At 38.5% G+C, this 26,899-nt stretch overlaps 1 protein-coding gene across 3 annotated transcripts in view; it reads right to left on the bottom strand.

The window, feature by feature from the left end:
* ABCC4 (ATP binding cassette subfamily C member 4 (PEL blood group)) overlaps nucleotides 1–26,899 on the bottom strand; it is a 142,424-nt gene that overhangs the window by 41,625 nt on the left and 73,900 nt on the right. For all 3 annotated transcript variants that reach the window (XM_064712702.1, XM_064712711.1, XM_064712721.1), the window contains 4 exons: nucleotides 23,521–23,600; nucleotides 5,528–5,678; nucleotides 4,762–4,881; nucleotides 1,297–1,407 (listed from right to left, as the gene is read on the bottom strand). In XM_064712702.1, the coding sequence (XP_064568772.1) occupies nucleotides 1,297–1,407; nucleotides 4,762–4,881; nucleotides 5,528–5,678; nucleotides 23,521–23,600 (462 nt within the window). The remainder of the gene's footprint in view (nucleotides 1–1,296; nucleotides 1,408–4,761; nucleotides 4,882–5,527; nucleotides 5,679–23,520; nucleotides 23,601–26,899) is intronic.

Raw genomic sequence — 26,899 nt, 5'->3', positions numbered from 1 at the left:
TGGGGTACATTTTTGGACACATTTCGACAAGATAAACCAAATTCTCCTTGGCCTGGTGTTCATCTAAAAACTGAGGTTCAGTCTCAAGACCAAACTTACATAGACTTTTAGGGTCATCCCTGTCTGGCTGAGCATTAGTTAACTTCACTTTTTTTCTATGCAAATCAGGTAAGGCCCTAAACCTAAGCAAAAACTTTGTGTAAAATTATTTCAAAATTGGTTATGAAATTTACCTCAAATTTGTACTCTTATAAACAATCAGATAAAGTAAAAGGACAGAATATTTCTTCCCCTGTTTAAAAAAGCACTTACTGTGTTCAGTGGGTCTACTCTCACAAAATAAATGTATCCTGCCTGCCCCAACATTAAGCACAACTGTCCTCTGAGTTACTTGAACTTTATCCTAACATAGTCCCCTATTGACTTTGAGAGAACTACTCTTTATCCAGAAGCAAGGGAAGATTCAGGACCATTGTTTTGACTTGTCTTTTTGCATGCCAGTAACATCAAACCTAGCTCAAAATTTGTGGAGTTGTGCAGCACAGAGTGTTCAAATTTTAAAATACACATGCACATATAAAACTTATCCAAAGAAAAAAGAAAAGAAACAAAACCAGCAAATTAGCACTAATTTTCATGTCCAAGATAATTACTTCTTCCTTCATGTTTTAGATGACTATCTCATTCTAGCACATCTAACCCAATTACATCCTGCATGATGCATACACTAATGACAGTTCATGAGTGACAGTGAACATAAAATGTATTATTATGAGGCAATTTTCTTTCTGGAACTGGCCTATCCCACTGATCCAAGATACGAGAAGAGTATCCCTAGGAACTTTAGCTTGCCTTTTGACCTACTGTGCCATGTGCAGAAAGGAAAAACATTGTTAAGAAGCAGCTCCGTGGGTGTTTCAATATAAAAAGCAAAGCCCTGTAGGCCCAAAAGAGAAAGACAAAGGTAGGGAAAAAGAAGAAGATTTATTTCTTGTTATTGCTCTGAAAGCCAGAATCTCAAAATTGAGGAGTACAGAAGAGCACGTTTGTTTGCACACTTGGGGATGATGACAGATGTATGCCTCAGCCCGGAAGATGTCTGAACTGCCTCCACGATTTGCAGGAAAGCAGATACAGCCCCAATGCCCTAGACTAAGGAAGAGATCATGATCTAGAAAGAAACATTTAACTTAATTACAGCCTTTAAACAATTAGAAACAGCAACATATGAAAAAGAATTAGGCATTACTATACATGGTAATTACTGGGTGAACTTTTTCTAACATCTGTACTTACTGTTGGCGAGAAGCAGGGAACCAAAAGCAACCACTATAACAAAAATGGCACAGATGGCATCCAGACGCACAGCAAACCACCTTGAGGTTGTCAAGAAGAGAAACCAGGCCTCTAAAGTGTATTTTACAAAGACATAAAACCAGTGGATTATTAGAAAACTAAGCTGTACAATTATGACTAAATTTATTCATGTTAATAATACAAATTGTCAAAAAAACCCCAACGTCACCATCTTCAAGTGCTGTCTGCATGGACATCAGCCTACTGACCAGTTTCCCTGAAATTGTCTAATTTAGTTTTCACACCAGTAGCAACCACAATAGGAAGAGAAAGAAAAACAGTCAAGGCTTGGAGCATGGTCCACTTATTCAAAATGGAAGCCTCTTCCCAACTCTAGTGGACTCAACAGTCTTATACAAAAAGCAGAAGTACAACTGCATTTATTGCAGCTGGACTAGAGTCTACAGGCTTTTAGCTAGAACATATCACAACACAACTGTCAGAGCTAAGTTCTTAAAAGGCAGCTGCAGCTGGTTAAGCTCCTGTAGGAGCTACTCAATACAGGCAGTGCAGCTATACAGAGGTATTCAGGTTATTAGATGCACATTTTTACACTTGGGAAAGCTCACAGGTGGACATCTCCACTTTGCACTCACTCAGGTGTTGACAATTTGGTACTAAGTTCCATCCCAGGTAGATATGCTACAGTACAAGGTACAAGAGACAGCACAAAAAGACACTGCAATACAAAGGGCAAAGTGAATCGAAGGCCAAAACCAGAAGCAAAGTAGCCATGAGGACTACTCAGAGGAATTGCACTCAGAGGAATTGTTCCAGCTGCTACCAAGTCACAGCAGAAGGTTATCATTCCAACCACTTCTGCCTTGCTTGCCATTACTCCCTGCTAAAGATCACTGCAGTTTCAACTCTTCAATGCTCTTTAGCCTAGTGCTGGGAACAATTCAGACTAAAAAAATTCTCCCTTCTGGGAGATTGAGAGGAGCTAAGTGTGGTTTTAAGCCTGATCATCAACAGCCAGATTATGGAGCTTTTGCTCCATTGATCCTAACTGTCCAGGGAGATGTGTTACACTGCCAGCTTGAGATGGGTCATTTTGCAACCTCTCTATGCAACAGGGGTCACTGTGCATAAAGAAAGGAATCTGACAGTCACAGGAACTAATAAAGACTCATCATGGTCTGATGACTCATGGGCTTGCTTATAGAGATGGGCACTGGCAGGAAGGAAACTTGGGTTTGGTCAAATGTCAGCATGCCTTTTAGATGTTTTTTATCTAAAATTTATTTAAGACTCCATTCATAGGCATCCCTCAAAGGGGTTCAAAGCAAATGTCCTGAGTCCTAGGCTCAGGCCTAAATAGAGAGGAAGATACTACTCCAGCCAAAAGTGCTAAACAAAACCATCACTGGCTGGGAGAGCCTTCTGCAATGCAGGAAAGAATTTAAAACTCTTTAGGAGACAAAAAAACCCAGGACTTCAACTTTGTGAGCGGCTATGAAAGGTATTCTCTCACATCAGCTACTGCTTGCTCACATTTACTATTGAAGAACTATCCAGTGTGAAAACAACTTCAGGAAATCTCTAGTTCAGCCTCCTGCTCAAGCACAGTCAGGTCAGAGGTCAGATCATGTTGCTCCATGCTTTGTGCAGTTTGAGTCTTGAAATCTATACAGATGAAGCCTGCACCTCTGGGCAATCCTTGCCTCTGCTTGACTGTGCTTACAGTGAAATAGCTTTTCCTTGAATTCAGGTTAAAAATCTCTTGTTACAACTTACACCCAAGTTGATGCACCTACCACTACGTGCCATGGTGAGGAACCTGTATTTATGGCAATATCCTTGCAGGCACTGCAAGGCAGCTATTAAATCCTCTGTATTCTGTGAACTGAACAAGCCCAGTACCCTCCCCACAAGGAACCCTCTCCTGGTTAACACCCTAACTATCTTCGTGGCCCCTCCAGGGAGCTCACTCCAGTTTGTCAGAACGTTTCCCAGAGCTGGCAGTCCACAAGTGGATGCAGTACTCCCAGTGTGGCTAACAAGTGTGGAGGGGGACAATCACTTCCCTCCTTCCCCTGGCTATGCTCCTGTTAGCACAGCCCAGAGGGTGCTGGCCTCCTTTGCTGTCCAGGCACACATTCCTTGTGAGGACCAAAAACCACAGACACTTTAAGCCAGCTGGTGTGCCCCAAAGGCTTGGGGGGGAAAAGACACCAAGATGAAGAGTGTAGGTATACAGAAGAGAGTGACTATAAGCACTGAAGCTTGACCTCAAAACCAGGTTCATGATCTGCCCATGAGGGGTATTATTGACAGTTTTGTTCGGGAGATGCACAAAACTGACTGAAAAGTGGAAGTGTTTTTATGTTCCCTGGATCTGACCTCAAAATACAGAAAAGTATTTCACTTAAATGTCATGGTCCTCTTTGTATAGTGAAACGTCTATATGCAGTTTATTGCCTAAAGATGTCTTTTATAGAAAACTAAACCACAACTATGTCTTCCCTCGCTATCAGGCATTGTAACCCTGATTTGGTCACATATAAAATAAAATGCAACTATCAAATATTAAAAATGGGAAATTCAAGGCTAGAGGTTCCTCCCTGGAAAATGCACAACACCAGTCACAAGTCACTGGGCTCAACATGGTCATTGTGTATGATGCTACAACCTGTTATAAGCTGTACTTCAGAAAGGACCAGCTGGTCTTGTCTGAAACCTTGTAAATCTATAAATTACAAAACAGCAATCAAATATACTTGTATGCCTTACAACAGAGGACAGTCACAATCTTACCTAACAAACACAAAACTGAAAACTTGCATTCTGCTATATCTTGAAGAACATTGCAATAGAGAACATTTAAATAACAGAAGTCAAAGAATCACAGTCCAAACCTGAATTATATTACTTATGCTTGCAGAACACGAATATTTCACACCTTTCAATTATGTTAATTCCATAGTTTAGATTTAAGCCCTGAAAGCTGCTCAAAGTAAAAAATAAGTTAGATTTATGAAAATTTCCCAAGATTATTTATACCATTCCAAGCACACTACTTAGTATCAAATGTTTCATAATATAGCTTGTTTCCTCCACATCTTTCTCCATCCTCCCCCTACCGTTCCTTTTCTTAAAGACGGAATCCAGGAAAATGTTAAAAATTATTCTTTAAGTATTCTTAGCAGGCATACTTTCAAATGTTTATCTTATACATTGTTAAAACATATGCATGGGTATTCTAAATTATATTACAGCCCAAAGTAAACTCTCTAAATCTAGACAGATAATGTTTTTGTTCTAATACAGGAATTTTACCCTAAAGAGACAAATGCACAGCTCCTACTGATTTTAATGCACATTATATACATGTCGCTGAGGGCATAAGATATTTCCCTCCTACCGTGCAAAGTATTTGATTTTTCACATCAATTCATCACAAACCTGAGTGGAGGTCTTGGTGTGCATCAAATAATTTTTGAAATCTTTCCTCAGCTTTCAAAGCCCGAATAGTCCAAAGCCCCTGGAGGGATGACGACAAGTGGGAGAACACTGGACTTCGAGCTACAAAGGGAAATGAGAGTTGAGTTAACTTAACAATAGATAAAGGACAACATTTAATTCTTTTTGTACCACACTAATCTTTAATCCTACCACTTTATATTTAAGCATACAAACTACTCTACTGCATCTTTTGAGAATAAATATGCAGTATCTTTAACTAATGTTCTCTTACTCAATTAGAATCAGTCAGACAGCCAGGCAGATTAATTTATACAAAAATGTCTTACATTTTTAACAATAGCTGTCATTGTAGAAATTCTTTGGGCTTTTTTAATGACATTAGGCACCCAAGTTTGTTATTCATAATGCTTAATATTCCATATCATAGTCAAGCTAAAGTCAGGCACAGGAGTCAGATAAGGTCAGAAATACCATTAATATATGCATGCAAGGTCCCAAAGACCAGCAGCTTAGCATATTCTTAACTGGTTTTATTTACAGATAGTTAACTGACATACCCTAGGTTTATCATTATGCAAAACAGGAGTCAAGCATGTAATTCACTAGTTGAGAACCAAGGCAATAAGGAAGTTATTTGCATAGCAAAAGAAAAAAAATTCTTTGATGGACTGTCTATAAAATCGTAGCATTTCACATAATAATAAGTAGGGTTCAAACTAACATTAAGTCCCACCAAACTACATACTTGTGGATTCTAGACGTTTAATATCTCTTGAAGTGTCTAAGAAATATCGTCGAAGAAAAATGAAAAGAATAAATAGTGGAATTAAGGGGATGAGCATCCAAGGAATCACTGCCACAGCCACAGCCACCACACCACAAATCTGTAGGAGAGTCTGGAGCACAATAGAAACAAAATAAAAAAACTCTTTGCCAGAAGAATTTAATTTAGAACAAGTATAAAACTATTTAACACTATTGAAACATTTAAATATTTAAACATAACTACCACATTTAAGAGCGGATGCATTGTATAACATATGAGCAACATCTATTTTTAAGCAACTTGGAAAATTTACAGTAATATCTAAATTGACTATTTTTCCAGTTTATGGTTTTCTTCCACATTATTTGTTCTTTAAAATAAGTCTTTACAAGGCTGGTTGACTGAAAATTAGTGTCTTTTTTGGTAGACTATTTTGTGACTGCTGTAATAAAGTAATAAATGATCAATGTAAGAGAAACTAATCTTTAATGGATCCTAGTTATTTGGTGAATCAAGGATATGTTTTTTCACTCCTGGTAAGAAGAAACTGGTGAAAAACTGGCTTTCAACCTGAGTTGAAAGACTTGACACTTGGAAGAGAGACCTTCAACATAGGCTTGCAATGTTTTCCTGAACACAACATTGTCCCATTTAGAAAGAAAACTCAGGACAGGAGAAAGAGGGCTTTCTCTTCTCAAAGGATTGCAATGTGAAATGCTACAAATAAGAAGAAAATGTTACACACCGCAAAAAGTGTCATAAAACACTTGTTTCACCAGGGTTACTAGAGTGTAATGTAACAGGTGAGGTAACCTGATTTTACTCTTAGAAAACTAGATATAATGAGGAAAACTCTGTTGCTTTGGACAGAGGATCCTCGCCCAACTTTCTGAATTAAATCCTCCATTTCCTTCAGACCCCTTCACATCTTCCATCAAACTATCAGTTTGAATACACAGTCAAAACCATCATCTGCACACAAACTTCTTGCAGAACCCAGCTGTACATGAATGAATGTATGGTAGGAGTCCCATTATACTATAATTAGGATGTGCCCATTTGTTCCTCAAAAAGGGGGGAAAAAACCCAACCCATACAAAAATATGTACATACAAAAAACCCATACAGTACCAAAACCAGACAACTGAAATCCTAGCTCAAGATTAAATTCCTGTATTGTTCTCATTAACATATTCCTTAGCAATGACAATATTTTCCAAAGATATTTCATTTTATGGACTGTACAGCAGCCACCTTCTTCATCACCTCATACAACACAGAATGGCTTCCAGCTAAATTCTGTGGCTGCCTGATTTTTAGGTTTCAAAAATGCATTAGTGACCACTGGGTACTAGCAATGCCTGTCTTGGAGTAAAAATGCTTCCATCCCTTCAACTTTTCCAACTCAGTGCTCATATAAGCAACACATCAGCAAAGGCAGGTACCAGAGGTCTACCTGGGTTTTCAAACACTTTCAGTGGAAGTGTCTATGACACACTGCATTTCCTCCTTCCTACTGCACTTCTGGTAGCACACCAAGGCCAAAAATAAGTACAACCTTTACCCGTAAATTTCCTTTTTTTTTCCTTTAGGCTTCCCTGCCTTTACCCTAATTTGACCTGACCAAAGAGCAAACCCACACACCTTACACATTACGACTGCACGAGTCAGCTCTAGGCTTAGAGGTCTTAGCTCATGAAAGATTTATCAGTGTTACAGCCCCCCATCTCATAGATCCTGAAAGCACATTTTAGGGCCTCATAACCCTATTAAGGAGAATTCTAAAAGGTAGGCATGGGAAAGGAGCTCTGGAGGAAGTTGCATTACCACTACACTGCTCATCTGTAGGTTAAGGTGTTGACAGCATCATGTTGTTTGACCTTCTAGATACACACAGCAGATGACAAACATTTTACCTAGATTTCATCAGGAGGAGGCAAGGTGGCAATGAGAGTGCACGTTGTTTCACCTGGATCAATTATGCACATGGCTGCGTCAGCACAAAGCACAACAAAGCACCCTGGGCTCCTCACCCGCACTGCCATCAGGCCTTCTCTGGCATTCTTTAGAGCCATGCAAACATATTTCCTTTTTATCGTGGGCTGAGGAGAAAGGTCATAAAGATTCCTGACCTCCTACAAATTTTCTCCTGTTCTATATCTCAGTTTTTCTCAGTAATGCTCATTATCTCTGCCAAGCCTGCCAGCCATCCACTGGCGAGTTTTTAAAGGTTCCCCCACCTCTATCCTTATCAGCAGAGAATGAAGTCCATTCCTTCCTTCCTGTTCCAAACTCACTCCTGAAACTGCCCAATACATCTGCTGCCTTCTCTCTCCATCCCTTCCTAGACAGTCACAAAAAGTTGTTTCTGAAGTACAGTCTGTTCGTAACATCAGCCACAAATATGAAGCCAAATGTTGAGGAGAGTTGCTTCAAGGAAAAGGATTCTGAGGAAAACAAATGTCTCTTAATAAAAAACAAAGATGCCAAACTGAAGTTTAGTGATGATAATCTACAGTATGTTGCAAAGTGCCAGTGGGGGTGGGAGTGGGAGTAGAACTATTAAGATCCAGCTCGTGTAAACAAAGCCTTGCTATGGCAGAAATACAGGGAAGGAAAAGATGGTTAGGATGACTAAAGTAAAACTCTGACACCGCCTTTGGAAGGAATTTTAGATGAGCCTGCACCACCTTATCATTATAAAAATTTATGATAGGGTGGATCAGTCATGTGTGTTCTTTTTTTTGGAAACCAAACTTGCATATAAATTAACTCTTAATGAAGTAGTCTGAAAGCCAGACACAACCATTTGCAGACTGTAATCATGTAGTCACTGCGTGAGGTAAGGCAAAGGTTCTAGCTCCTGAATTTCACAAGAGACAACCAACCTTTGCAGCTGGAGACCGCCGCAGCTTCTACCAGCTTCACTGAGTGCAGGCTGCAGGACCCAAGATAATCAGCAGGGTGACAATAGTGGTGACATGAGTGTCTGGTGTCTCCTCTCTGGAGACAAACAGCAAGAAACACTCAGGACTGGGTATCTAGACTTCTCATGGAAGAATCAGCTTACAATGGAAAGTTGCATCAAAAGTCCAAGATTGTCCTACATAAAAGAAATATGGTCTACAAACCCAGCACCTTTTAATGTATTTCTTAATTTTAACTTTCAAAATGTAATGACTGTGTAGAAAGTAATAGTTAAACTGAAAAAAGAAGAAAAGCAACCAAAACAAAAACACAGGAGCTGATGAATTACATTTTACAGCTATCTGCACAGTATTTGAAACAAGGTCACCTTGCACGAAAGGAACAGACGCACTGGCTACCAAGACAATAAAAGACCTGGATAGTTTCAGGAAAAGACCACTGCTTCCAAATGGAGACATGGTGACCAACGTCCACTTTCAAATTTGCTTCCATTTCCCTGGAGAAAGATGAATCTCCCACACACAGCCAGCACACAGTCTATACCTAGAGTACAGAAAAGCACATGTTGTTTCTGTTGGGTGCTATCCTCTTGCTTACAAGAGTCCTGAGAGATTTCCCTCATGATTTGGTCAGTCACTCCATTTATTGTGGCTTTTTTTTGCTTAAAAATCTCCTCTTTTACTGCAGCAGGAATACCCAACTATAACCCTCTGGGGAAATGAATGCTCTGATCAGCACGTTCACTTGTGAAACATGCTTTTCCTTCACCATCAGATGACCTGCTTCTCCATTATTCTTACAGGTGCTGAGAGTGGTATTCTGGAGTTTCTCTCTCAAACAGGTCTTGATCTAGGAGTAGCAGGTATTTCTGTACCACAACTACAGAGCAGAAAAACATGGTATAGGACCTACTACCACAGGAACCACACTATTCTGGACGTGCAGTTGTTGACCTGGTAGGATCTCCCATCAATGAGACGAGCCCAGGGGATGGGATTCAAGACTTGGAAACCTCTTTGTGGGAGTGCAGATGTGGCTTACATAGCGAAACTTCTGTCCTAGTTTAACAGTTTAGAAGTGATGAACAGAACAGTAAAATTGTTTAGATTGGAAAAGACACTAAGATCATAGAGTCCAATCCTTAATGCAGCACTACCAAGTCCCCTACTACACCATGTCCTTAAGCATGGTCTGTGCATCTTTTAAACATGTCCAAGGATGGTAGTAACTTCCTCTAACCTTTAAGTGCATACCTAATGACCCTATGGTTTAGTATTTTGCTACAAACCACTAACTGTATTTACTTTATGTCCTCTGACTACAACAAAGTAAACATTTAGCCCATAAAGGCTAAATTTTGATGACCGAATCCACAGTCAAATCCCACGCAAGAACTGCAGCACTCCAGGACTGGTTTTACCAATATTTAAGCAGAAGCCAAGAACACCTACTCAGCCCCAATTCCGAAATGCTACTCCCTGGGCCTCAATATACACTCCCAAGGATTATATTAGCCCATGGAACTGCCACAAAGCCATACTAATTTAATAACAGCAAAAGCACATGTCCTCAACTTTAGTTTGAACCTTCACTGCATTAACTTTAGGCACTCTCAGTCAGGCTGTGCTGTCTGAAGTAAAGCCATGCCAAGAAACTACAAAACCCCACTCTGTTCATACTTGCTTGGCATTACCCTTCCTCCTCCTTCTCCCCTACCCCTAATAGAAATTATTTCCTTGTTGACACTGCCAAATAACTGCATGTACAATCAATCCTTAATCCAGTTCTGACATTTTCTTTATCCTTGAATGCTTTTTTTTTTCCCTCCAAACAGACTTTTTCAAACCAGACTGTCTGGACTGACTGACCTGCATCTCTGTTAAAGAAAAACTGCACAGGTGGCTGGTTACACTGGGACACCAGAAGACAAGTTTCCCTGGGAAGATGACATTGCAATGAGAAGATCAGAGTGACAAACACTCTACTCAAGCCAGTTCCACCCAGAACCACAGTGTAGATTTTCTGCATTTTTCCCCTTTATTACAAAAAGCCACAGGAAACATCCAAAGAAAACCTAGCACCTAAACAATTCTACTTCATTTTACTCACTTAAACCAGCTGAGTTGAGGTGAGCAGTCTTGTCTTCAAACTACTTTTTAAATAAAATTTATGGGTTTTCTTTTGGAACAGGTTAAAAATAAGTATATATGGTTGTTTATACTATTACTTGCATCAAACTGTCAGGAACACATTTGTCTTCAGCAAAAATGCAATGAAGTACAGGAGAACACATGGGATATACAATATTTAGGTGGCATCTCTGACAATGTCCTTTTCTGAAGCAACCAAGGACAGCAATCTTTGACAGGAATGACAGCTCTCAATCAGTGTTAATTCAGCTTCAGGAAAATGTGCATCCTCGAGAAAATATGGAATTTAAAGACCATGACAACCAATGCACTGAAAGGGGGAAAAAAGACACAGCTGGATAAGAAATGAAAATTATTATTTCAAATAAATTGAATGAAGAACATAAGAACTAAATGCTGCCAGCTCTAAAAGCTCCAAAAAGAGCAAGTTCATCTTATGTCCTGTGAGATGTTCTCATGTCTTCTCAATCCTGCTATTTGCAATTAGTCAACAAGGGGTTATTGAACTAACTCAGTATGTCACTGCAAATAGGCTGAATACATCTGCCAGAAATGGATACAAAATTTCCAATCACAACCTTAATGCTAGCACCTCCTATTTGTTCTCTTCTCTACAAGACAGTCCTTCTGGATCAGTTTTTCCAAGTGAACAAGCATATACTGTGCTCCTCAGGGCAAATGTTTTCTATGCCACCAACATGCTCATTCATTTGACTTGGCATGCATTTTGTCATTAAGTGAGAAGCCTTAATATTTGTTTGAGGCCACAGCAAACTGTGTGCAATTGTTCTTTAACAAGTGACCTTATAATAAAAAGGGTGTTTTCTTTAATACATTGGCACCACCACCACCACTCATATTCAAACAGTATCCTATCATCAGAAAACTCTTACCCTACAAGAAGGGATAGAAATAGATTCCCTGGGCACCCTGGGCCAAGAGGCTTAACTGTCTCATGCAGAACTTGACTGTCACAGCAGTTTTCAGAAATCACAGTCTGTACATGGTCTGAGACTTCCAGATACCATACTTTAGAAACAGACACATAACCAAGCTCTGAACTTGTGATTCTGACAGACATTTGAAACACTCATCCCTTAAAACTCTGCACTATATTCCTACAACATATAGAGGTTATCTTCTTTCTAAAAATGAACTATCTTCTACCATGAAAGAAGTTTTTTTTTTTGCCAGGGATCTTAGGCCATGGTAGTAAGTTACTTCCAGCTAATACAGGTTTTCCATGGCTGTAGCTTTGGCTTTTATCAGAGCCAAAGCTACAGCCTCTACTTAGGCATGCAGCTCCAGCTCATACCCACTGTACAGGGAAACCAATACTGTCATACACAAAATGACAGTGCCAATAGCCATTCTTGTAAATGGCTGTGGACAATATATTTCTGTATTTATAAGCAGCAGAATCTTGAACAGGATCTTCAATATTCTGAAGTGCTCCTTGTTTACTGCCCCTTGTGCCCCCTAAGCACACCTGCACAGAAGTGTTCTCAGTGATTTGGGCAGCAAGTCACAACTTTGCAATCAGGATCTATGGAAAAGTGAGAGGTTTTCCTGAAGTCAAGGAGTTAGTTATAACTTTACTGTGATTCCCTCATATGAATAATATAAAGAGTTAATATGCTTCTGCTGTTTGTCACTTCTCCTGTGAATAGGCCTTGGCTATATTCTTATATTGCTCTTTTCCCAAGGGACAAAAAGTGCACACACTTATGTGTCACACTTTATGTGACAGTGCACCTGTCACATAAACTACAGGGGTCTTCATACCATGAAAAATACAATTTTTCTTCCTGTGGAACACCTCAGATGTCGAGCACAACTTTACATGGTAGCTTGAGGAAACAGCATTAATCAGTGAGTGCAGCACATGCACACATACATGCTTTGCTTTCTCAACAGCTCTTGCCAGAACCTGCCTGAAACACTACAGAAAAATGTCTAGTATCACCCAACAATCCCAGAGTTACTCCTCAGGTAGCAGAAAGCATCCATTTTCAATCATATTAATTTAGAGGCATTGTGCCTCCAATATCCACCCCCATTGCCAAGTGTGGTCGCTTCATTGGCTGTTGCATTTGCTTTTAAGATTCCCAGAAAAATGCATTTTTGCATCTCCTCTGTCAGTCCTTGCTGTTGAATAACTGACATTTTTAAAGGAAAATGAAGAATGATTTGATGATTTTTGCTCCCCTCCTACCTCTTAGGAGTAATTTCCATGATGTTTCCCCAGCTACAAAAGCCCAAGACAGCGCTAATGAGCACAGAGCCTTATGAAATCAAAATATCTGATTCAACAAAGGGTATTTTACTCCTTAGTACTGCTACAAGCGGTGTATTTTCCATTTTGTCCTTATTCACATGTTTAGCACTTTACCAGCAGAGGCTGATTCACTGATTTTTGTCTTAGTTTTATCCCACTCAAAATACCCTTTTGAAAGCAGATGTTATTTCAGTGAAAATTACGGAGAACATATACATAGAATGAAAACAAGAAAAACCGAAAAAAATCTCACTGGCTTTCAGTTTTCAGGCTATTAGGATGCAGGAGGCAGATCTTGCAGGCCAACACAAAATAATGCAAAACTTGCATAGTAGAAGGACTGGGAAAAGTTAGGCTGGGAAAAGTTAGGCTGTTTGACACCATGAGTACAAAACTGTGAGTGCTGGGGTACTAAACAGGGAAAGGATAACAAAAAGCAGCTCATGCCCTCCACAAACAGCATCTCCTATTGCTGCTGCTGGAGAAAAACCACTGTGTTAGACCAGCGTATTAGACAGACCACTGACGGCATTAGCTCATGCTCTTATGGTCTAGTCCATTCATTGACTTGCTGAAATACTGCCCCCTCTTCCTGTGTGGAATTCCTCTGAGCTAACAATGATGTTAGCACCTTTTCACCCATGTAATGCACTTTTTATTTTTTTTTTCAGTTCTTTAAAATGTTTAGCAAAACTCTGCTTATCACAGGCACTGCCACCCCATATGTCACAGCTTTGCAAACTTTGTTTTTGAGCCCTGTACTTCCCTGCCTCAGCTCCCTTGTCCCTCATGGCCATAATGCCAGAGCAGCTGTGCACCCCCCTCAAGAATACCTCATTTTAAACTGCATGACCTTTTCTGCTCAGCCAAGTCTAACTTTCACCAGAAGTTAATTCTGGGTCTTTCAACAACTTTAAAAGCTTTGTGCTACTTTCAAACTGTGGGCTCTTCTGTTAAAGAGAGTATCAATTCCTCAGTAACACAGCTCTCTGCCTTACAGCAACTACAAGCTTTTAAGCATTTTATTGTTGTTCTTGCTATTTAGAAATACACTATTCATGTATTTATTTTTAGGTGAAATGAAGAACTACTCATATTTCCGTAAACACCACAACAGCCTCTCTGCCACAGCTAAATGAAAACTATGAAAAATCTTAAGGACTACAGCATCAGCTATCCTAAGAAATAAAACTACCTTCTTTTTCCTTCAGATCACACACTCTTTCACAGGAGATATGCAAAAAATGCTTTCTAACCTGTCCCTGACATTTTTCCACTTAACTTCCCCAGAGCTTTGCCACTTTGGTAAGGCTATAAAATACTACTTTCTTGTTCAAAACAAACTCCCGACTCATAATTTTCCAGTACTACATGATATCTAGTGATCACCCATCTCCAAAAAGTTTAACAGTGGTCTGATGCTTTCAGCAGATTAAAACTAATCAGCACCAGTCTCACTCCACCACCAGCAGGTTTCACCCAGTCCAGCTGCTCTGTGCATGTCCAGAACCCAGTGAGTAAAGAGAAATTCCTCGGCAGAAAATAAACATAATTTGCTGTCATAAGTGTGTGCTTATTCTTTATGTGTTACAAATATGCAGCAAACCATCACGAAGGTTTTTCAAAAGGTTTATTTATCATAAACCATCAACAAGGGCACACTTATGAAAGTAACTGACAGCTAAGTTTGATCTGATCCCAAAATCCACACTATTAGTGGGAAAATTGAAAAATTGTTTTTTGAAGTATTATGTTGAGATTGACAGAAGGGTGGACAACTGAACCAACTACCAAACCCAGCAGTTTTACAAGAAGACCTAGGCCCTTTATTTTAGCATATGAGTGACATTCAAAGCAAGAGAGCTCTGTTATTTAAACATTAGACTGATTTTAAAAACCATTAAGAAAATTATTTAGGTTTGTGATTGTGAAAGAAAATGAAATCGCTCAGCATCCTATTCTTCTACTGTGCAGGAATAGACATTATTAAGCCCTTGAAAGAGCCTAAATACACAGACCTTTGTATTTCATGAGTACAATCCAAATGAATCAATTTATTTTAAACAGTACAAAAATGTCCTTTAATGTAGATGTAATAAAAAGATGTAATAAAAAGACATATGACATTCAGTTACCACCTGAACTCTCATCTTTTGTCATACAGAACTGCCCACACTACAGTCTCCTCTACCTTTTGACAAACAAACTCATCTGGAATTTTCAAATCAGCTGCACAGTTCACCAAGTAGCCACAGTATCAGCTCCAGCAAGATAAAAGTTCTTATATTGTGCAGATGCACACATCACCCTGGCAGAACATTTCTGTGAGATGAAGGCTTTATTTTTGCTAAAGATAATTCCTTGTCCTACATGTTTGTTTTGGGCATAAATATGCACAATGATTTAATACACACACACACACACACACACACACACACACACACACACACAAGTGTGGCTCAGTAATTCAAATTACCTCCAAGTTTCTCCTTCCTTCTTGAATCAAAAGTGAAATCTCCAATCCTTTTGCCGAACAGTGAAATCCTAATTTGTTTGTAAGCAGACATTGTCCTATCTATAGTATATCAGTAGTTAAAGGCAATCTAGAAGATTTGTACTTATCACCATTTGGAACAGGATTGTTACACTCTGTGACTGACAGCAGAATTAAAATATTTCTGGCTACTGCAAAGTGTTAGAAATGTTAATGATTTTCAGAAGTCTTAAAACTAATCACCAGTCTGAGACACAGAAATGATAGGTTGTGATAATGCTTACAAAGTCAGGGAAATACTAATAAACCTGTAAAAACCTATAACCTATAAAATACATATAAAATACCTATAAAATAATAATAAGAATTCCCACTCTAGCTCTAAAAACATCAGTAGTATATACACAAAGAAAGACAAAAAAGAAAAGGAGAAAACTACAGAAAATAATTTCACTTGCATACATAAATACACTTAGAGAAAATTTCTTTGCGTTCTTTCATTAAAAGAAAAGCAAATGAGAAAATACCTTCCAATAGATATGAACATCCCCAAATGAACAGAATCTCTTTCTGCAACTTTTACAAATTCCACCTTAACCAAAGTGGGGAAATTTCCAAACCACACAGAGCTGGGGGAACATCACTGGGACTGCCACAAAACTATCCTGCTTTCTATTATCTGAAAATATATAGAAAGCAATCTGATAAAGAAAACACAGAAGCCCACTTGGAGAAGTGATTATTTAAACCTGACTGTAATTTTGTATTTACAGGTTCTAACTATCAAAATACTGCAAGAACAAGTAACACTAAACCTCAATCTGCTCACATGTTAGAGAAATTAGGATAAAGACTGCACCTCACAATGCTCTAGAAAAAGACAGAATTCCACTAATTGAAAACTATTTTTCAGAGCACTATATTCAAACCACTTGTATTCCAAAAATGAGAAAATGAAAGGAGCCCAGTGACCTATTTTTACCACATAAATGCAGAAGTGCAAAAACCAAAAGGAAATGAGTTGAGAAAAACAAGAAAAGCAGTAAAGGAGGCAAGAGGACAAGAAGGTAATGACACCACATGTTCAGTATTATTTTACCTTCCTTCTCGTGTCAGATAAAGTGTTGCACTTTCAAATTTTATTAATACCATGTAAATAAACACCATAAAATATTAAAGCATTTACATTATGTTCCTACACAAATTAGTTTTGTTACAGTAGTGATCTCTGCTACCTCGACACTAATGTGCTGACAATTGAATGCATGTCTATTATTAAAAAAATTCTACAAATGAACATAAGTAGGAGAAAAAATTAAAAAAAAAAAAGGGAGGAGTGAGGCAAAGGCATAGGCTGGGGATACATAGCCACTATAATGAGAACAGACCATAGCTTTCCCTGGAAAACTGAGGTCCATATATAAACAGGAATTCACCCACTAGCAGTGACTCCAGATTTCACATATTTTATTCTGTACACACACCACCAATCTGAGTAAATATTCAGTCTGCAGATGCAAGATACTCACCCTTCCATTCAAAGGAATGTGATGACAGGTACAAAATAAAGAACAGCAATAGCTTTGGCATAGATTATCTCCCACTGCTGGTCACCATCAAGAAGACTAATTGGCTACTGAGATTTAACAATCAAGACATTCAAGGACAGAGAAGAAAAGGTCAATAAAAAACTGCATTATTTAGACAAGTGTCTGTGCTAAACTCACAGCTTCTGCATGTTGGTCTTGGGGACACAAATGCAGCCCAAGCCTCCTCTTCCTGCACTACTTCCCATCCCCTTCATTTGTTTGCTTGCTTGTTTTTAACAAGACAGCGGGGTTAATTAAAAAAAAATATAGGATCTTATTGCAATGATAATTTTAACCTTTTCTGAAAGTAGAGCTCAAAAGTTACCAATGAAAAAATATATACCCCTATTACTTTTTTCTTAGGTTTTAACTGGTCTTTCATTGTGCAGTAACTAGATGCCCTTAATATGCATCTTGGGAAGGTACAGCAAGAAAAAGTCTTGTAAGGTTTCAGTTGTCAAGTGTTACCAGGCAACTGTTTTGTGTTTCTTTATTTATTTTTCATCTAAACTTCAGCACAGCAAAACTACCATGATTCAGCAGAAGGGAAGCTAAAAGCATCCTAGGTACTCACAGGTCTGCACATTGCACCAGGCTCAGCAGAGTATACTGACATTTAACACAGATCCCACTGCTGAGGGGACAACACACTGCTGACTATATTTTGAATACACACATGCAAACACACAGAAAGAATTATTCTTTAATGAATAAAAATGCCTCTCAAAACTCACACATGCATACAGACTAAACTCAGCTAAACTGGAAACAACAACACAACAAACTCCTCAGGAATCCCACCTCGCACAGAGAGCACAAAATAACAACGTCATTGTTAAACTAAAAGATCCTCAAATTCCTTCTACACACTTTCCCTGACATCCTCACACAATAAAATGCAGGGGTCAGTGGTACTGAAACAAGGAACGGCAGTTCCACTCTTGTGCACATACGAAAGCAAGTGACCCAAGCTATTATTCCAGTCTGAGGCACTTTTTGTTCCTAATATCCAGATGCAGCAGCTTTTTCTTCCCCCCTTTCTCTTTTCTTTTTTTAAGAAATGACTGTGGACACCTCCTTCACATTTTCCTTTTCTTCACTTTTTCACTCCATAAAGCTGCAGTCAATGTGTTTTGTGTGTAGTGAGAAGGGAATGGCACATTCAGTGGTGGTCTCAGCCACAGCCTACATTGGTGGCTCAAGTAGTCTCAGGATTAGGTCTTTGTGTGTGATGAAAGGATATGAAAAGTCAGTTATTTAAACTCAGTCAAGCTGTTGATTTTGGGGAGGAAAAAGGTTTTGCAATTCAGTTTTCCTCAATAAATCACTGCCCTTTTTCAAGGGCAGCTGCAGATAGTTCACATGTTCACAGTGTTCTCCAGAAACAAAACAGATCATGATTTTTTTACCCCTCCCCTCAATCTAACATAGGGTAAGAAATCAAAATGAAGGGGCCATCACATTAATTACTCAAATTCACTTGAAACTAAAGCAGAAAATCAACTCTGTTAACAAGTAATAAGATCACTGAAAAATTACAAGGGCAAGAAACTACAGAGAAAATCATCCCTTTAAAATTTACCAGAATAATTTACAAAACCAACAGGAAGTCCAAAATATATTTCACTGTCCCATGTACTCGATCAGTTTACAGACATAATTTCCAAGCAGCAGTTTATCAGTTTGGGTACTCATCTGGCAAAGTCTGAGATCAGAGTTTAAAGATGTTAAGCCTCTGCAGATCTATCTTGTGTCAGAATATGATTCAGCCTTTGATGAGGTCTCAAAATGACAGCATCCAAAAGACTGGCCACTTAGCAATATCTGGGCTAATGTGCAAAAACCACTATTAAATATATAGGATGCTTAACTCCTAATACCCTCTCATTAATTTCAATTCCTAATACCCCCTCAAAAATTTATTCTATTTCTTGGCTGATCTTTTCTCCAATTAGTGCATTGTGTTTTATTAGTGCTGCATTGAGCTAAACATTGTCCAGAGAAGCTGTGGATGCCCCATCCTTGGAAGTGTTCAAGGCCAGGTTGGATGAGGCTTTGAGCAGCCTGGTCTAGTAAAAGGTGTCCCTGTCCCTGTCCCTGTCCCTGGCAGGGGGTTTGGAACTGGATGGTCTTTGAGCTCCTCTCCAACCCAAAGCATCCTGTGAGCCTCTGATTTTACACCACAGACCCTGCACCTAACAGTGAAGTCCACATCCACAGAACCTCATACTCCCACAGAGGTTAAGGCAGGACATTTATATCTAAATAAAGTAGGTGTTTAGATCCTCTTAGAAAGTTTTAAAGCACTGTAATGGCCTTCACACAAGTTGTCCTTTACCTGATGAGATAACTTAGCTGGAGAGGAGCTGCCAAAACCACGTAACTCCAGTTAAGAAAAAGAGAACGAGATGCAGACAGACAGAGGCTGAAGAGGATAACAATAATTAAAAATATGTAAGCTCACCAAAAAAAAAGCCAAAATCCCACCATCTTCACCAAACAAGTTAATTCAGCTTTTTGACTATCTTAGTCAACCTACAACATTGATTACTACTTGATTTTACAAACAAATTTTATGCCATATTTAGTAGAAATAACAGTAGTGCCATGCTGAACACAGAAGTACTTTCTAGTTTACTTTTTCAGAAGAACTGGTACAGAACCTTATGATCAGCCAGAATCCATTACAGAAGAAAGACTCAGGATTAGACTGCAGATTTTGAAGGATTTTTTTACTTAAATGAGCTTCAACCTGGACTCTAAACATACCAATAAAGATATTTCAGCTGAAACACCTAACTTAACCTTTGGTTTCTTCTCAATTTTTCTAATTCACATCTACCCACAGTGTTCTGTTCCAGCCATGTAGTCAAACATAGCCATAAACATGTTCTCATAAAAGAGACTTATTTTTAATTCATAAACCTTGTGGATACAGCAGTAATTTCCACAAAACACAGTCAGCTGCACTAACATGAGATGCCTCATATGCTGTTAAAATTCATAAGAAGAAAAAAATTACTGCCTTCCAGTGAGGACTGCTTCTCTCACCTTCAATCTCTCAAGACAGGTATGCTATATTTTGGTGCACTTCAAACCAAAGAATGAAAAGAAGGCAGAAAAATTTAAATGAAATGTGAGTAGCCACTTTGGGAGATATTGCAAAGCCATTTTTATAAAATCTAACCAGATTTTCAAAAGAAAACACAAGATTCATGATGCATTTTGTGCTTGCCACATAACTTTCAACTTTGCATTAACCACAAAGTGTACAGAGACTATTCACTGTCTGGAAGAGAGTCTTTATTTTCCTTAACTCAATGGAAAAGGTAAAAAATTAAACTCTTCCTGTTCAAAGAATTAATTTTTATCCAGTTTAGCTGTCTAGACTAATAATGCTCATTATGGCTGTAGTGCAGTGTATAAATCTTATTACCTGCTCCAAAAAGAATATTATCAATTTTTAACACTGCTTAAACATCTGTATTTTGTATAACGACAAAATTCTTGAAACTAGAAGGTGGCAGTTAATTATTTATTTATCGGTATTTAATTGGCTCATACTGTAGCTTTTGAGTGTCCAATCACTGTAAATTGTGATTGTGTGTCCAATCACAAAATAAATTGTATTTATTTGTGCTGAAATTACACACTCACTTGCCAATACAGTAAAAGGCTGGAATGCTCCACAATGATCCCAGCAATAACTCTGAAAAACGACCACTTCTTCAATGCAAATCCGCTCAAGAAAAGCTTCTACACACAAAGTAAGATGAACCAGTTACTGCATTGTTTATTAAGTTTCACTTGATTCCTCCTGACAACCATTTAAACAATGAATGTTGGGAAATGTCTCTCAAAGAATCAACAATAATGGCAGGGATCAGGGCTTTTATATCCAGCTAATACTGTTTTTAGAAAGGAGAAAATATTTCTTCCTGAAGGGATTATGAGAAGTGTTATAAAAGACACCTGCAAACAAAACAAGTGACAAAAGATCTCTATCATTATTGATAGCATTTATCCTTTGTAAAAATCTCTGCTTCAGCAGAAATAAATACATATTTGCTCTTGAATTTCAAAAACAACCACTAAGCAAGAAGCCTGCTGATCAAGAAGAGTAAATTTTAGAAAACCTGCCAAGAAGAAGAAAGTGGTTTTGTCTTATGGACAGCAGTGCATTATTAATCAACACTAAGATGCTAAATTTTCTTTTCTGATGCCAAATAGAGAAGGCAAGCTTTGAACCACAGTGTCTTTTCAATACTCTACTGGACTTGTAAAAGCTACTTTGTTTTTTGGAAAGCAGAAACTTTTCACTTAAAAAACAAACTCCACAACTTGAAAAATAATTCCATAGCCAATTAAAAAAAACTCCACATAAATTAATCAAGATGAAGGAAAATGTTTACCAAATGTGGTTTACAGTAGGAGCCTGAAAGAAGAAAACAATCACATCTAGAGAAGCAGCCTTCACTGTTTCATTCCAGACCAGTTCAGTTTTGGAAAGCACACACTGCCTGAAGGATCTGTACACTGGTCACTGACTAGGTTTTCCAGTGTGCTGGTAGATGTTTCTCTCTGTACACTCTGTACCATGTGCCATGCTCACAGGGTAGACACTCTCTCAGCCTTCTTTTGAAGCAGATCAGTTTGTTCTGTCAAAAGTAAGACACTGCAATTCTCAAGACAGTTTGCTTCGGGGTCTGCTCCCAAAAGGAAGTATGGACAAGATCACACCAATTGTGGCTCCCTCTGCTTTTGCAGACTTCTGTAACATTTTCCCAGCAAATTCTGCATCCTCAGACAACCCCACATGCCTTTAAACCACATGCCAGGGCGTGCAAAACACCCACTCAGCTTCTTGCTATAAAACCACCATGTTGTCTTGCAACACAACCCTCACATTACTATTGTAAATGCACAGAACTGAAGAAAATGGTTAATCATTTTATCTCAGGATCACAGGACCCAGAGGATGCTCCGGCCATGAGCAGTACAGTGTGAACACACACACAGTGCAGTCTGCTGTAAAGGGGACACGCTGATGCACATGTAAACACCTCTGGCCCAATGGACAAGCAGCACACTGGGCAGGACAGACGGGTTTGACTTTGTGGGTGCAAACCTTATGCTAAGAGACGAGGATAAGGACTGCAGGACAAACTGAAATTCCAGTCCAAAAGAAAGGCACATATGTATAGTTTCAAGCCAGCTGAAATAAAGATATTCTGTCTAATAAGACAGTTAATGAGAATGAAGAAGACTGAGAATCTCTACAAATAGCAAAAAATTGTTTTTATAGAAAAAACATATTGCACTTTCAAGAAGAATTTAAATTAATTAATATTACATTAAATTAAGTGACCATGAATTAAAATCCTAATATTCACTGTAAGCAACTCACTAACTCACAAAAAACCCCCCATTACTGTAATTGATAGGTAAAATACACCACATTCCTTTCTTCCCCAAAATGACACTTTAAAGTGGCACTGTAAAAATCTGAAAAACAAAACACGCACCTCAATTTCAGCTACTTCACTAAACTACAAAATACACTTTATCTTAGTAGGTGTTTCTACTCCTTGGAATAATTTTTTTTTGTATTTTCAAGAGTTCAGCAAGAACAATATGATTAAATTGTTCAAGCTGAAATGTCTTTGGTTAATTTTTAAGTAAGTCAAAACAGGGTTTGGATCCTGAATAAGTTATCTTTAAGAGACAAAGCAAAACTAGCAATAGCACCTTAAGAAACATTCCTGACCTCAGCATGACAGGTGTGATCCACTAAGTGGATCCAGATAATCCACTAAGTCTTTTTTTATCTAGCCTCCACAATTCTCTGTATTCTGTGATTCATGTTATTTTCATACAGTGCGATCATTCTTTTTCAGATTTATCCTCCTGCAATTTTTTACGAGAAAGATTAATAGCAACTGCAACAGAAAAAATTACCTTGATGTCATGTATAAACCTTCATCATTTCATCATTATCAAAATCTCAATGCTTTGTCCATCTTTCTTTTCTGCAGCAACTTATTTCACTTGTTCCTATTAAGGCTATTATATTCGCCCTATTACTACTAATCTTTTCTTTGTAAATAGCCACACCTATTTTAATCCGAAATGGTGTGGTAAGCATTTGATTCTTTGTGGAAGTAGACATGTAATTAGGTTAATCTGTGCTATCTTTTCATGTGAGCTGATTGTTTCTTTACTATGGACATATTTCTTATAACAGCAATAAGCTTGCCAGATTGCTTGGAGGCAAATCAGGAGCAATTTACCAAGCATGTAGCTGCTATGAGCTGAAATCTTGACATAATAGCAAGCTGTGTATAGCCACTCCTACCTAGCAGATATTACTCATGTTAGCTTTTTACTGACACGTTAAATTTCAACCGCACCTTTCTTTCACAAACAAGTGCTTTCCTTCGACTCAGCCACATCTGTGACAAATAGCTGATCTTCAGCAAAGCACACAGGAATCTAAATGCAAAATGCAGTGCAGAAGTCTCTGACTGAATTACCTGCACAAAGTCCAAGAAGGTCAATGGAAGCAAGTCATCCAAGTGGCCAATATCTTTGGAGAAACGATTTAAGATTCTTCCTATAGAAACAGGGTCGAGAAGAAAAACAAAAGGGAAGTAAATATAATTCCTGAACAGATTCATGTTTTACCACTTCAAAAACAATTAAAAAGAAACAGCTGGACTTTAAAAATAAAAAGACATTTTTGGAAACCTCCATGAAGGGAGTCTCCTGCAACATATTTTGAAGAAGAATTTTTTTACAAATGCCTTTTACCCAAATATAAAACCTTCACTTCAACAGCTAAAAAAAAATAATTAAATGGGCTTTGAGGATAATATTTCAACAGATTTTAACAGGTGAAACAGACATGCTTTATATGCTTAACATGGGCAGGTAAAGGTTTACAGGTCAGACAACTTAATGCAAGTTTCATCAAGCAACATCAGCTGGAATCTGCTCCTATCCTTGACTGAAACTCACTAGTGCATGCATGTCTTAGATAGATCATAGCTGATCTAACTGATCTTTTTTAGCATTTCTGTTCTCACCCCTCAGCATTATACATGGATTCAAATTGCAGGCGTTTCTAAAATAAAATCTGAGATAGATTTGCATTCATGCAGCCTTACATTTATACTTATTGAAAACCTTGACAATACTGATCTTTATTTAAGCTAATAAAACGATTTTTAATCTGCTGTCAGTGAAGCATTTACATTTCTCTATTTTCCCAAGTTCTACTTGACTGAAAAAAGTCAGTTATATCAAGACTTCTTTCATAATTAAAGTCACAGAGCTGCCACCCATAAGTGGATTAGTATCTTTCTCTATTAATCAGTATCTCTACTCACCAGGAAAGAAACGAAACCAGGGGTGGGAATCTGGCTATTTCTAAGGTGTGTGATGCCCATACATGCATTCACATTGCTTTGTTATCTGCATATATCTTGATTCAATTATATTTTAACTGGTACAAACATATTCACTGCACTGGCAACAAAAGACTTTCTTTTCTTCCTTTCAAAGGAGCTCATTAAACTGAAAGCAAGTTTAAAGTTTCCACACATTGCCCTGGCGACGTCATTTAGAGATAAGAGATACTGAAGGAACTTCTGTAGCAACCATCGTGCTAGTTCTCTGCTCACAGCTCTTTTTCATTCATTTCTTTTTGAAGGGAATTTCTGTTCCACACCAAACAATACAGAAAACATTTTCTCCTCAGGTCTGGGGCATGACTGTGAAGAGGGATACTGGTGGTAAAGAGCTTGTTCTGCAGTACTTCTCTACCCAAGGCAGTTTACTGCAGGCAGCCAACAGCTGAATTCATCCTGTTTTTTGGCTTTGCACACTGAGAGGAAGAGTGTACAGCAGCACAAGATTCAGAAAAATCTCTTTCATCTTTTTCTACTAGGAGTAGCATGTGGGGATGTTCCCTTTTATTTGTATCAGGGTAGATACATTAGAAGAAAATCCAAGGCAATTAAAAAAAAAACTCCCTTTTTGCCATGATTTTCTTTCATGGAGACTGGTCACAGAAGAGTGATCAAGCAGATGCTGCATGCATGCTGACACTAAGGCTTCTTAATATCCTTAAACATCACATTCTAGGTTATTTTCAAATAAACCAAGTCTTCACTGGCAAAAAGAAAATCATTTGAAGAGGTTAAATGCTTCCTGTTGACAGAGGTTTCCTTAGCTGCATGTCCAGGAAGGGTAGATAAGGAAAACTAGGTGGAATAACAGATTGGGCTCAGGGTATTAGAAATCTGTTCACAGCTTTGTCGCCTGTCTTCTGAGTGACTTCACTTTATTTTACAGAGCAAGGAGCACAGCAAGGAGAGGTGACAATGCTAAGACCCTCCATGAAAAGCTGTGAGACCCACCAATGAGGAGCTGCACGCAAGGGCAAAGGATTGTTCCCACAGAGAGCAAACCCCACCTTAATTCAGCCTAAGAATCAGCTTTTTGCCTTTTAACCCCAAGTAAGTTTTACTTGTAGTGGTTTCAGACTTATATAAGAAGGCATTACACCCCACGTGCCACTGCCAGCAGGCAGCAGGGTCACTCAGGCTGGCTCCTCTTCCATGGCCACAGCAAGGGCAGCCCCAGGCTGGCACCTCCAGCCACGGAGCAATGCCTGCACATTCAGAGTGGCTGTGGCTCTGTTCCCCTTCCTGTGAAGTTCTCTGAGCAATGTGGTCATGACAGAAAACTCATCTCAGCCAGGCTGTCCCCAGCAATCCTTGGTTTCACTGTCTCTTCCATGTTACCACCAACCCCTCCAGTTCCCAGAGGTAATCACGCTGCTAATTGCCAAAACTGCATTTTTTTGCATCTGCCTTATGGAATTGTTAAGTGTAACAATGTTTCTACAGCCTCTGTTTTGACAGTTCTGTGAGCTGCCACTAGGAAAGTGGAAATTAATCTGATGTTATCAACAAAACATGAAAACATCTTTTAATCTGCCTAATCCTCTTTAAAATGTAAATACAGCAATTCTGTAAAATGACACTGACTAAAATTTGAGTGAGCAAAAGAAATGGTATATGAAAAAGACAAACCCTGAAAACTGGAACCTTTCACAGTCCACCTAATACAATTAAACAGTGGCAATATGAATCAGTTGCTTCCCAAATAAACATTAAAGTGAATCTCTGATAGCAGAGATTCACTGTTTTTGAGTTCTCAAATTACTGAAAAATTAGTCTATTTGGTGTTTCCACACAGAAATTCTGCAAAATGACACCTGAAGTCATTAAGACCAGGAAAATCTTTTGCTTATTGCTAAGAGGTCTGTATCTCCCCCCTGTCCTGTTTATCTGGTGACCATTAATGCTTTTCTACAGCTAAAGGAAAGTAACAAACCCACAAGCCTTAGCTTTATTTTAGTCACTGCTGTTTGCAATTCTACTACCTCAGAGACAGCAGAAGAGAAAATACAAGTCTGGAGATGCATTTCAGATCCTGTTCACATGGATGTAACTAAACCGGCACTTTATACTGCATGTCCTACACAGAAGAAGGTACAGTAACTCACTAAAGCAACTTCTTTCACCATGTGGCAGGGACAGCAATGCACCTTCAAGCAGAAGTGTTATGCTTTGGAATTATCCACAAGATGCCCCACAGCCATTACAGTATTGCATTCAAAGCAATTGCTTCATTTATAAGGATGTCTACAAGCACAAGAGGTTTATTTCACAAGGTATGAAGAAACAACTATTTCCACTTACTGGAAGCAAAGTAAAACAGTGACTTGCTTATGCAGAATTAAGCATGCAAGAGAAAACATTCCAGATTTAAAAGTTAAAGTACCTATTTGGAGTCAGGACTCAAAATGCTTACAGTTATGACTACAGATTCTTCCAGAATGTG

This window comes from Zonotrichia leucophrys, chromosome 1 (genome assembly GCF_028769735.1).
Source record: "Zonotrichia leucophrys gambelii isolate GWCS_2022_RI chromosome 1, RI_Zleu_2.0, whole genome shotgun sequence".
NCBI lineage: Eukaryota > Metazoa > Chordata > Aves > Passeriformes > Passerellidae > Zonotrichia > Zonotrichia leucophrys.
This window is presented reverse-complemented; position numbering and strand designations above follow the sequence as displayed.